Source organism: Glycine max, chromosome 2 (assembly GCF_000004515.6).
Source record: "Glycine max cultivar Williams 82 chromosome 2, Glycine_max_v4.0, whole genome shotgun sequence".
NCBI classification, from domain to species: Eukaryota; Viridiplantae; Streptophyta; class Magnoliopsida; order Fabales; family Fabaceae; genus Glycine; species Glycine max.
Genome location: NC_016089.4, coordinates 50067173 through 50080276, shown reverse-complemented (window position 1 = coordinate 50080276; position 13104 = coordinate 50067173). Strand labels below are relative to the sequence as shown.

At 31.5% G+C, this 13104-nt stretch overlaps 1 protein-coding gene across 1 annotated transcript; it reads left to right on the top strand.

Annotated features, from left to right (window-relative positions):
- Positions 1-10743: 10743 nt before the first annotated feature.
- Positions 10744-12451, top strand: LOC100805178 (fasciclin-like arabinogalactan protein 2). Its single transcript, XM_003519635.5, has one exon. It carries the CDS (start codon positions 11019-11021, stop codon positions 12237-12239), a length of 1221 nt encoding a protein of 406 aa, XP_003519683.1. The 5' UTR covers positions 10744-11018; the 3' UTR covers positions 12240-12451.
- The last annotated feature ends 653 nt before the right edge of the window (positions 12452-13104 follow it).

The following is a 13104-nucleotide window of genomic DNA, read 5'->3' as shown; positions in this document are numbered from 1 at the left end:
TTTGTAATTTTAATAGGACATGTTTAAGTGTATGCGGGAAAAAGAGAGAATTTTGGAAGAGGAAAACGAGAGAATGAATTTGGGAGGAAGAAAGAGCTAAAGATGTATCATAATTATAAAAACTGACCTAATATATCTTTATTTACAGGGTACTTTGAGTCTATTATTTATTCTACTTTTCTTTATTTTATTATTTTATAAAAAAGAACTCTATTTAACTCCTTTTAAATAAATAAATAACCCATTAAAACATCTCTTTATTTTCTAAAACATATATTTATTTTATTTATTTCAAAACTTATTATTTTAATTAATAAAACCATTTTCCTGTTATTTGTTTAATTACAAAAATACCATTATTTTTTCTAAAATTTTATTTATTTTTAAATAATTTTTTTATTTTATAAAAAAACGAGGTGTTACAACTTGCTACTATGACCAAATTTTTATGTATAGACATCTGTTATTACGTCATAATGATTATTTCAATAATTTCCCATTGAAATATACAATTGTTGATCAAATGTTAAGTTTAAAAGACATAGACGCTTCATTGTTAGTCTCAATCCGATGATACAACTTATTTCTCTCAATAAAATAGAACAATCATATTTTATTATAAAGGTTACTAATTTGGCTTGTGATACCCAGTAGGGGGGAAATGCCAAAACATCATTATCTTGCCTTATGGAATAAGCAACTTAAATAGTTGGCTGCTTCTTGGCAAAGTCGTGAAAATTTATTTTATTTTATATTCTCTCTCTTTAGGTTAATTTATTGTTAAAGTCTTCCAAGGGCATTTAATTTGCATTGTAGGGAAAAATATCAGGAGTGTGACTTGAAATAAAACATGGTTTCGCAATTTCCTCTATGAAATGGGTCAAATAAAAGAAAAATTCGGATTGCGATGGCCGAAAAAACCCGAAACAAAAGATTTGAACTAACCATATATATGTTTCATAGCTACCAATTTTTTTTTGTGTGTGTGAGAATAATTACAATCAATTATGAATTAACGATAAGTTTGGTTTTAAAATATTAAGATCAGTTTCTTCATTTTTATCCCTTTTAGAAGATAACGTTTTAAAATACATTATTGAAGTGTAACATCTTAAAAATTGTTATAAATTACTTAAAAAAAAACTTTTATCAAATACTATTAATAAAGTTAAACAAACTTTTTGCTGGTAAAAAAAACTAGAAATGAGTTAAAATAACTTCTCAAACATAACTATAATATAATTCATTTTGTAATTAATATTCTAAGTTTGGTAACTCTTTCTGTTTTTATTTTTAAAAAAGTAACCAGTGAAAAATGATTGCCATTTTTTTCCTATTCGTGATAAACAGTATATATCTAGAACAAATGATTCTGTAAAAAAAAATCTAGAACAAATGATAAAATTAAAAACGTTCATTCCATTTTAGAATATTTCACAATGAATTTTTGTTTGAAAAATATTATATGTTGGTCTAGTAGGAAATATAAGATTGACTAAGTGGTTGATGAAGGTGAAGGGAGAAGGAATGAGAGAGAAATTGAAGGTTCAAATTTTTTAAACTAATATTTCTAACAAAACTAATAAATCTTTGCTATTAAAGAAAATTACATGTTGAATTTTGTACAATTATTGAACCAGATTTTAATAATAGTTTTTTTTATAAAAAAAAATGTGAATATAACAAATTATGCAAATGAAGTACATAAAGCCCAAATATCTTGAACTTGAGTAGCCAACCCCTTGAGGCCCTAAGCTGGTTTATGATTGGGTTTTTTCTTTGTGCACCCTGAAGAATTGTTAGTGCACCCAACAAATTATATGAATGATGAAAATGCCCTTCATTAAAAATTTAAAAATCATGCCTCCCTCATTCTTTCCCTTTCCTTGCGCTTGTGTTATTGTTCATTCTGTTTTTTTCTTGAGAGCTCCACCGTTGCACCGTGAAACCACTCTCTGAGTCCATTCGCCGTTGCTCCCCCATCATTGACTACCCCTCCGTCGTCTCCATCGTAAGTTCTCAAGGTCCCTCATCCTCTATTTGTTTATTATGATACAATGGATTGTGAAATCTATATAACATACAAATTGGCAATGACTTATATGGATTATTAATCTGTATATTTTTTAATTTAATATTTAAATAAATAATTATTGTTTTAAATGTTTTTTTAAAAATTATAAATAAGTTAATATTTTTGTTAAAAAAATTAATTTTTAGTAAATAAATATTTATTTGTTTTTTTTAAATAATTACATTTATTTTATGAAGTTGGTTTTTAATAAAGAAGTTAAGTAGTTTGTTTATTTTCAAAACAATGTATATATATTATTGTGATTTAATATTATTTTTAAAAATATAAGTAATTTAATTATATTTGGTATTTTGAAAATTTTATTATAAATTTGTTAGATATCATAAATTCCAAATTTTTATTGGTATATATTTGACAATTTAGTGTAAGAAGAAAAAGTAAATTTGTAAATTAAATTTTTTTTGATATATATATATATATATATATATATATATATTATTAGATTCATAATATTAAATATTATATAAATAGTGTTTGGAAGTTTAAAATTAAAATTATTTCATTAGTTTAAAAAAGTTATTGCCATAGTAATTTGTTGAAAAATAAAATAGTGATTTGTTAGAAATAAAAACCAAAACTGTAGTTACATTTTGATCATTAATTTTAGTTTACTAGAATTAGTTATGTGAGGTCTATGTATTTGAAAAAATAAATTTTATATGCATTTATGAATATATAAAAGTAATAAAAAGTTATTTAAAAAATAATATACTTTTTATTTATGAATTAATAAATACTAATTGATTGAAGTATTGTTTGAATACTTACATAAATTGTTATGATTGTTTTAATGTGCAAATTATGGTTAGAATCATAAGTTTGGATCGGGATTTAGGTAGGATTATAGGAAGAGTCTTAGGGAGAGAAGTGAGAAATGATGCTAATGAAGCCCCCTGTGGCGAAAGCCCACAACATCTATACATAGGCAACAACAAGTTGCACTTGTTGCTGAGGATGTTCAGCACGTGGATCATACAGCTGACGAGGTCCATCAACAGCCTGAAGAAGCAGCAGCTGATGATGTAGTTCCTGATGCCGAGGGTTTTTCAGGCGAGTCCCACAACACATCAGTTTTGATTGGCTATGTTCATCATGTTGCAGTGACTGTTTGGAATGGAGAAGTATTTATATTTTTAAATAAATAATTTTTTCATAAGTATTTTGTATTACTATTGACAAGATTTAAATTTTGATTTTCAGGAACGTCCTGAGTTATCCTTCCATGGAAGGAAGGTTGAGAAATTTGGCAGGCCTGCTCTAAAGATTGAAGGCTTAGTCACTGCCACATGATTAAGTCATTTAATCGCATGTTCCTTGAACATTGGCGATCAGAGACTTATATAAGCTTTTGTGGAAAGGTGGCATAAGAAAACTAGTTGTTTCCATCTTCCTGTAAGAGAGATGACTATCACCCTCGATGATGTGGCATCGTTGCTTCATCTGCCCATCACAGGCGCCTTCCATAGCTTCGAGGTTCTTCATATGGATGAAGTCGTGTTACTGTTAGTTGAATTGCTTGTAGTTAGTGCAGAAGAAGCTAGAGTTGAGACAATACAATGCCATAGGACATATGTTCAACTATCGTGGCTACGAGACATTTATCGTAGCAAATGTGAGACAACATAGTGGACTATAGCAGCTCAAGCATATCTATTGCATCTGGTAGATTGCACTCTCTTTGCTAACAAGAGTGTCACACACATGCATGTGGTATTCTTGGATGCCTTTTGTGACCTTACCCAGAGTGAAAGCTACGCATGGGGAGCTACCGCCCTAGTCTATATGTATGACAATTTGAATGATACATCTAAGACCAGCGTCATATAACTTGCAGGATATATCACCCTTTTACAAGCTATTATATACCATGGATAATCCATCAACAAGTAGAAACCGCTTTAATTCCTCAAATCTGCATATGCCACCAAGCAGGTTGATATACTCGTCAGACCATTTTGCAAGCTCTTTAAGCAAATGGTTGCGCACCAAAGATCATGAATCTTCACCCATACCTAATAAGGCAACAATTACACGATATCCATAGTTATCACCAGCTTTGACATCAACAATGTTTTCAATGGAATCATGAAATGCATGGATGAAATTGATCCAATGTCGGCATAGTCCTTCTTGGAATTGCTTACTCAGATGATGATGCACTATGTTTGACTGAAAAATTACTATTTTGCACAGAATGTAATGCATCAACATACTTCCAGTAAGATGGATCACGTTGTGTTGATCTTTAATGTTTGGTCATTGGTTTCTTTTAGCACCTTTTGTTTTGATCTTTTCTAGAAGAGGACACATAAATTTTAGATTAGGGTAGGCAATTTCCTGAAGTTTACTCATTAGAGTAACTTTGCCACAAACATCAAGTTCTTTAAACCACTTGGATGTGGTTTCCATCTCTTCGACTATGCTGACTTTAGGCCTAGATAACCTTTGGTCTGGAAAACTTAACCTCCACCAAAACATATGGATTACACCCAGAGGTATGTTACCGACAACATATCTAGCTAGCTTGCATGCACAAGGAAGACCATGAATAGTTCTCATTACACATCCATAACGAGAACTATCAATACCAGCATAACTCACACGCTCATACTTAGCAACAATTTGATTTAAAGCATACTTTGATATCATGCCAAGTAATTTCTTGTATAAGATAACTTTAAAAACATATTCAACCACATGTGTACTTGTCTCAAAAGATGCCTTAATTTCAATGTGTTGCAGCATGATCATGATACCCTTCATATGAAATACACAAAAAAAACAACGACAACTATTTTTATCCATTAAGTCGTAAACCCTAAACAACAAAAAAAAAATTACAATTTTCATACTTGTTAGTTGTTGTGTTTCCTAAGTGCATCACTTTATTCGTCCAGGCTTTAACAAATCTTTCTTTGTGGGGAATTATCCATGTTTGGTTGATATAGTAAAAAAAACATTGACCATGGTGAACAAGCAATTTCAAACTTCTTAAGGCACTCATCGAACTCTTCCTCAGAAGGACAATCAATCAAACTCTCACACGCTTCCATGGCATAATCTCATGCATTTTTTTACCAACCAGGGATTTACACTTGTCTTCACATTCTTATCAATGTGAAACTGACACAACAAGTTGGTACACTCAGGGAATACAGTTTTCATTGCATTCATCAATGCTAGATCTCTGTCAGTAACAATAACTACAGGGAGGACATTACATTCAAGAAAAAGACCTTGAAACCGTTCTAGAGTCCAAACAACATTATTTAGACGTTCTCCCTCCAAATAGGCAAAATCAATAGATAATGTCATCCATGTTGGTGTGACACCAATAAAGTTAAGTAATGAGAGTTTGTACCTATTTGTTTTATAGGTACTATCAATCAAAAATACCAAATTACAGGCATTGCATAGCTTGACTGCATCATGATAAATCCAAAAGATGTCACGTACAACATCTTTAGCCTTCAGTCTATACCAATGAATATACCGATCCCGTTCAAGAAGCTTCATTAGTTGTTGCATTTTAGTATTATTGTCTCTTATGGAAGAACGATATGCATTTATTGCATTGTATACTTGGTTGATTGTTGTATAACTATTAACATTGTGCTTCTTCAACGTTAGCAGAATATTTCTTGGTTTTACTATTGACTTTGTCATATCAACAATAATAATCTTTTCATCCTTAATCAATCGACTAGCGTATGGATATCCAACTAATGATTTGACCAATTCATGATTGTGACTCTCACACACTAACTTCACCATCCATCTTTATCCTCCAACCACTGGTTTCCCACACAGCTTAAAGGGACACCCACATTTTCTACTGCCAGTATTTGTTCTTACCAAAATTTTCTTCCCGACACTATACTGACCACTCATTTTACAACCAATTAAGACAAATGACGTCCTTCCTTTTATACCAGTATTTGTGTCTAACCTCATAATCACTGTCATAAAACCAATTTCATAAACAATAACGCGAGCCCAATTCAAAACATCATCATAGGTAACAAACACCTACATTGCAATCCATACATCTTTAGTCTTCAAGAGACATTCATTAACTTACTTTAACAACAAAAAATCTTATTAATATCTGAGAAGTATTTAAGACATCAGAACAATCAATATATTCTTATTCCATACCAGCTTCGTCTTCATTTTGTTCATTCATATCAACTTCTTTAGACATTATATTATCATACATTCACTAATTTTCGTTCATCTTAATAAAACATTGAAAATTTTTAATAACAAAAACGATCCTTAACCACACCATACATATACTATCACACAATTTTATAATTTTTTTTACTGCATTTAATAATATAAAATATTAAAATTGATAGTCATATATATTAAAAAACCAACATCAAGTTTTTTTACTTAAAATTCATAAGCATATAATACATAAAAATTGATAATCTAACCATATATACTAAAATAGATAATATTATTGAACTTAATTGTAATCCATCAAATTATAAGCACTAAAAACAACCAATTTTAAAGCACAACGACTCAAATAAATTATAAGTCTAAATTATTTCAATTAATACCACTTCCAAAATATAAAAACAAATACTTACGAATGAATTATAAAATTATACTTATTTAAAAATATTTTAAATAATAATACTGGTTATATTTAAAATAAAAAAAAAAATATTTTTATAAAAACTAAAAAAAATTACTTATGGATTGTTCAATCGTAAGTTTTATATAACTTAAGGATTCATAATTCGTAAGTTTTATTCGCAAAAAAAAAAAACTATATCAAAGAGAATAACTTACTTTTGCATTTAACAATCACACCAGCCATTACTTGTCGATGTACTTTTTTAAAATTTTCACCTCAACCAAAGTAGACACAGTGAACTTTTTCTCTCACGCAATGAATGAAAGCAAAGAAGCCAACAGAATGAATGAATGAATGATTCAACAAGGTGAAAAAAAAAAGATAAAAGAAAGAAGAAGAACTCACTTGGGATATTTTTGAAATATCATAATAATATTGCTGGGTGCACAATCACATGGATCTAGACTAGCAAAATAGCACCTTTTTAGCCATGTGATTGTTTGGACCCGAAAAAGAAGAAAAAAAAAACCGCATACCTTGTTCAGATGTTCCTCCCTATGCTGTGACCTGCTACATGACACATATTCATACGTCCTCATCTTGAATTCTCACACAGAACTTCGCACATTGCCCAAACTAGAAACGTACTTGAATTCCCCATTAAATTTTCTGGCATTAGCATACTGATAGAGGACTGAGATCAGAGAAGGCTAAGAGAGCTAGAATTAGAGATAAGTTCTGTCTTATTTCATTGCTTTGTTATTTTCCAAATTTATACACTTTTCGATTTTCAATTGGATAAAGCTGCAACTTGTTGTAACAGAACTAACGGCCAGGCTAACCACCTAACAGCTGGATTCGATGATCAGGTTCACACATAATCCTGCAGGTATGTGGGTTTCCTAATTACTCTCCTTGGCCTATCGTTACTGCTATCTGCTATATTGCTATCTGCTATGTTGCTATCTGCTATATTGCTATCTGCTATGTTACTCTCTGTTATCTGGGTATCTGCTATCCTGCGAATGCTATCACATACTAACTAAAGGGAGAAAAAGGGGAATTAATGGAGGTACTTCTACTTGTCACCGATGAGCCACTTATGATTGTAGATGTTATAAAATTGCCTGATTCATATTTTTCCCTTTGGGTCCATAATTACCTGATTTTTTTTTATTTTTTTTGTAATAGCGTGGAAACCATCTGTGAATAAAATCTTTTTAAGTAGGATTCAAAGTGCCTTAGACAACTTATTGCATCAATTGATAAAACTAAGCTAGTGGGATACTATATCAAACCAACTTTGCTTTAACTTGCTTCATTATAGAAGCTAGATCTAGCACACAAGTTTCTTGTGTAGTTGTGTATTTTGTAGCCGGCTTGTTCCGTTCAAACTTTATTAAATCTTGACCATCACCTTATCTCTTTTGGCTGACATTGTTGCAGTTAATTTTAACTTTGGTTATTACTTATCCTAAAACCAGAAACAAAGAAACGAATCAAATGTCCATGGGTAGCTTTTATAACTTTCTTTTGAGCAAGATACTGTTTACTCCATTCTTAATTGAACAACAACCTTACTGTTAAATATTGAAACAGTACAAGTATTGGTTGCCCCACAATAATGCTATTTGATGCCTTTTATTCCAAATTTGGTGGTTCGGCCGGCCTTTAATTATTGCAAGGATGAGGGTGACAACTATGCATCAACCAATGTAAAACATAATTTATTTGTCTTGAACAATTATGGAGCCCTTTTCACAAGGAAAAATAAAATGCTTGAAATGGTTTATTGGAATATTGAGCAAAACTTGTCCTAACAGGCAAAAGATTTTGGTCTTTATAAATGATTTTGCCACCAATAATAATTTCAACGTGTTCTCCAGAGGACTGCCGTCATTAATATTACGCAAAACATAATTTAAAACATAAATATATATTTGGTAGGGGGCCTTGCACATATGATACATTTTTGCCAAATAGATATCTCATATGTGGCTCGCATTACAGTACCCTATCCAAGGGTAATGATTAGATTTAAATTTAATAGACATCTATAAAAATTATCTACAATGGCTAATAATGTTTTTACCTATTAAATGTAGGTTTTAATATAGATATGATAAATTTTTCACTGAATTCTGTAGAAAAGTGTATAAGACCTCTAATACTTTTCTTTTAGAATAGTACTATAGTACCTGAATCAGTTCATGTACGTACTCATATATCTAAGTGTATATTTGTTAAAAAAACATTTATCTAACTGTATATTTAATTTACACACACACACACACATATATATATATATATATATATATATATATATAATTAGATTTTATACTATTTATTATTATTATTTGTTAACTTCTCTAAAAAAATCATATGATTTTTTGAATATTTATTTTATTAAACTATAAAAAAGATATATTTTGTTTTATTGAGTATGAACACTGACACTAAAACTATTACCTTACATATATAAATCAGAATACAGATCTTTATTTTTAGAAATACAAGTGTAAATCACTCGTCTTGAATCCTTTCCGTTGTCATTATCCAAAATGTATCGTATTATACAATATATTTTAAAATGAAATTACCTTTTGAGAGAATTTCAGTCCAATTCTTACTAAAAAAATACATTTTAGAAGCTAGTCGAAAATCAAATGTTATATTAAATTAAAATTTATAATCAGACTATATTATAAAATAACCACGTTGAAGGATTAAAAGAAAACTATTATTAAAAAAAAGAAAGTTGATTTTGTTGCCTATCTTTCAAAAACTTCATTAAAGTCCCACGTCATAAATCACAAATAAATGCTAAATTAACATTAATTTATTCATTAAACTAAAACCAACATTAAAATAACCTCAAAATAATATAAAATTTATTATTTTATGAATTATTAAAACACTATTGAAGAATATTTAAATGAGTAATTAAATTAATATTATTTTTTATTTTTATAATTGAAAATTAAATCAATGTCACTTTTATTATTTAAATGGATGTTAATTTCTTAAATGACTGAAATATTTGATATTGTCTATATATTTGAGAAATTAAAGTATTTGTTTACTCTTAATTCTACAATCGGAAAATACAATTATTATTTGTCCAGTTCTCTTGGTTTAGGAAATTAATGTCTTTTTGAAAGTTAGAGGAAAATAACAATGCAAAATTTTTGTATAAGTATATGAAAAATATTTGTTGTTTGAATTATTTGCATAGATAGAAAGGACTAAAACAGGATGAAATACATTTTATTTTATTTAATTTTTTTATGATTTGAAAGTATGTAATATAAATATTTCCTTTTTATTTTTCATCATAAAAATAATTAAGTAATAACATTATAATTTTATTTCATTTCACTTTATTTTATATTTTATTTTATTTCTTTCTGCTTTTTTTTTTATTAAAAACATACACAAACATAATTGTAGATTTGCTAGTGTGATGATAAAGTTTGATTTGGCTCATCCTGGATTACGTAAATTAATAGTATTTAGTGTTCTTTTTGCTGAAAAATATTTCGACGTCAAGAATGCTTTCAACAAATTAAATCTCAAAGGTATAGAACAGCGTGATATTTGTCCTCATCGTTAACGTTTTGTAACATGTTTTTTTAATACGTTTTCTACCATCAAATAAAAATTATAAAATTTTGTAGACTTCATCACTTTTTATTCAATGAGTTTTACTCGTAGCTTTTTTAAATTTTTTAATAAATTTTAATTTATAATAAAAATATATATAAAGAATATATTACTTCAAATTCAAAATAATTGTTATTTATCCTTTCTTATTTAATTATTTAATATATTTTAAATTAAAATATTATTAATTATATTTCTCATATATCTTTATTTAAAATAATTAAATTCAATTTTCACTAAGAATATTTCACCTTAACCTATTTAAATTCTAATAGAATAAAAACAAACTATATTAATATTTTATATTAAATAACTATATTAATATTTAATATTTAGTAAATACACTTTAATCTGTACTACGTGTTAACCTTGAACACTAATACTTGTAGATCGAAAATAGTATTGAAAGGAAAAACAAATATTGGCAACTGCACTGAAAAGAAAAAGGAAAAGGAAATAAAATAATGTGAAAGTGAGACGTACATTAGTGGAGAGTGGGGCCTAAAAAGAGCGTCGGTGGGATGCCCAATTGCCAAATTAGTCCAAGAAGTGAGATGGTGCCACTTTGGCGGATGGGGTCCATCTCCAACCTGCCATTGTTTGTCATACTATGCCTTTAGTTATAAACCCACACACTCCTCTCTTCTCTACTCTCTGCTTTCAAACAAAATGAACAACCTCTTCTTTCTCTTCTTCTTCCTCTTCTTAGCCTCCGCCGCCGCCAGCGTCCCCGCCCACAACATCACCCGCATGCTTGCCAAACACCCCGGCTTCTCCACCTTCAACCACTATCTCTCCCTCACCCACCTCGCCGAAGAGATCAACCGCCGCCAGACCATCACCGTCCTGGCCCTCGACAATGCCGCCATGTCCTCCCTCCTCGACAAGCACCTCTCCCTCCCCACCATCAAAAACGTCCTCTCCCTCCACGTCCTCGTCGACTACTTCGGCGCCAAAAAGCTCCACCAGATCAACAACAGCACCACCCTCGTCTCCTCCATGTTCCAGGCCACCGGCTCAGCCTCCGGCACCGCCGGCTACGTCAACATCACCAACCTCAAGGCCGGCAAGGTCGGCTTCGCCGCCGAAGACAACGACGGCTCCCTCCACTCCTTCTACGTCAAATCCGTCCAGGAAATGCCCTACTACATCTCCGTCCTCCAAATCAGCGCCGCCATAAGCTCCGCCGACGCCGAGGCCCCCACCGCCGCACCCTCCGCCATCGATCTGATCTCCATTATGTCCAAACAAGGCTGCAAGGCATTCGCGGACCTTTTAAGAGGCTCCAAAGCGCTTCCGGCTTTCAAGGAAAACGTTGACGGGGGCTTAACGGTTTTCTGCCCCACCGACAGCGCCATCAGCGGTTTCGCGCCAAAGTACAAGAACCTCACAGAAGCTCAGAAGGTTTCGCTTCTGTTGTACCACGCGACTCCCGTATACGAGTCCCTGCAGATGCTGAAATCGAGCAACGGAATCATGAACACTCTGGCCACAGAGGGAGCGAACAAGTACGACTTCACAGTGAAGAGTGAAGGGGAAGACGTGAGTCTGAAGACTAAAGTCAACACCGCAAGCATAGTAGGGACATTGATAGATCAAGATCCATTCGTGGCATATAAGATAAACAGGGTGTTGATGCCGAGAGAGTTGTTCAAGGCCAGCGACGCCCTAGACCAAGCACCTGCGGAATCCCCTAAGCCTGCCAAGAAGAAGAAGAATGCTAAGAAGGGAAGCGAAGATTCCGATGCGGCGGATGCACCGGCGGACGGACCATCCGACGACTCGGAAGATCAGAAGGCTGCCGATCAGGACAGCAACGGAGTCAGCGGATTGCACGTGAGATTGGTCATGGTCTTGTTCGGTTTAATTATGGGTTTTTTGGTTCTATGATATCATGTCGCTAGTATACAGCTCAAAGCCTCAAAGATTCTTTTCTTTTTCTCTATATGTCAACCAAATAAAACGGTGCCACCGACATCTGTACCTATTTATTGTTTCTTTGTTTTCAGTGTGGGTAGATCCGGTTTGTGCTACCTGCCAGCTGGGATCTGCATGTGTGCATATAAACACTTTTCAATTCATTAGATTTAGATATTAATTAATATTGCCCTCTCATGTTTTATTGGTATTCTTTTTTATGCTGCCTACTTGTTTTAATTTCCACGGTCAATTAGTAGTTCATAATAATCAATGTTTTTCGGACTCATCAATATATTTTAATTTTGTAAGACATTAAGTGCAGATTTTGTATCGTAGTAGGACATTGGCTTAAGGTTTGAACTCATAACTGCGTACAAATTACTTAACTCCTTATCACTATTTCAGTTCTAGCAACTTGCATTAACTTAATGCCATTAAGTGAAGATTATATAATTAACGATTTCTTTTTTTTGCTATAATTAAATTAATTTCCTCTTGTTTCCTTTTATTTAATAGTTTACCATCATTTTCCTCTAATTGAATGATAGAATTTAAAAAATGACCACCCATCGATCAAACTTGTACCTTATACTGATACAGTAACTAGAGGGTAAAATGTATAAAATATCCTATGTATAAGATATTGTTTTCCAAAAGTAATAAAAGAAATTGAAAAATCAAGGTTTAAAAATTGTACTCGCAGTATCATAGTTATAACTTTGGAGGTTTTCTAAACAGCAATTATTGCGGTAGCTGCTCAAATTGCCCTCATTTTTTTTTATTTTTCTAGTTTTGATCATTATAATGCAATTGCAAATCCGATAGCATCCACAAT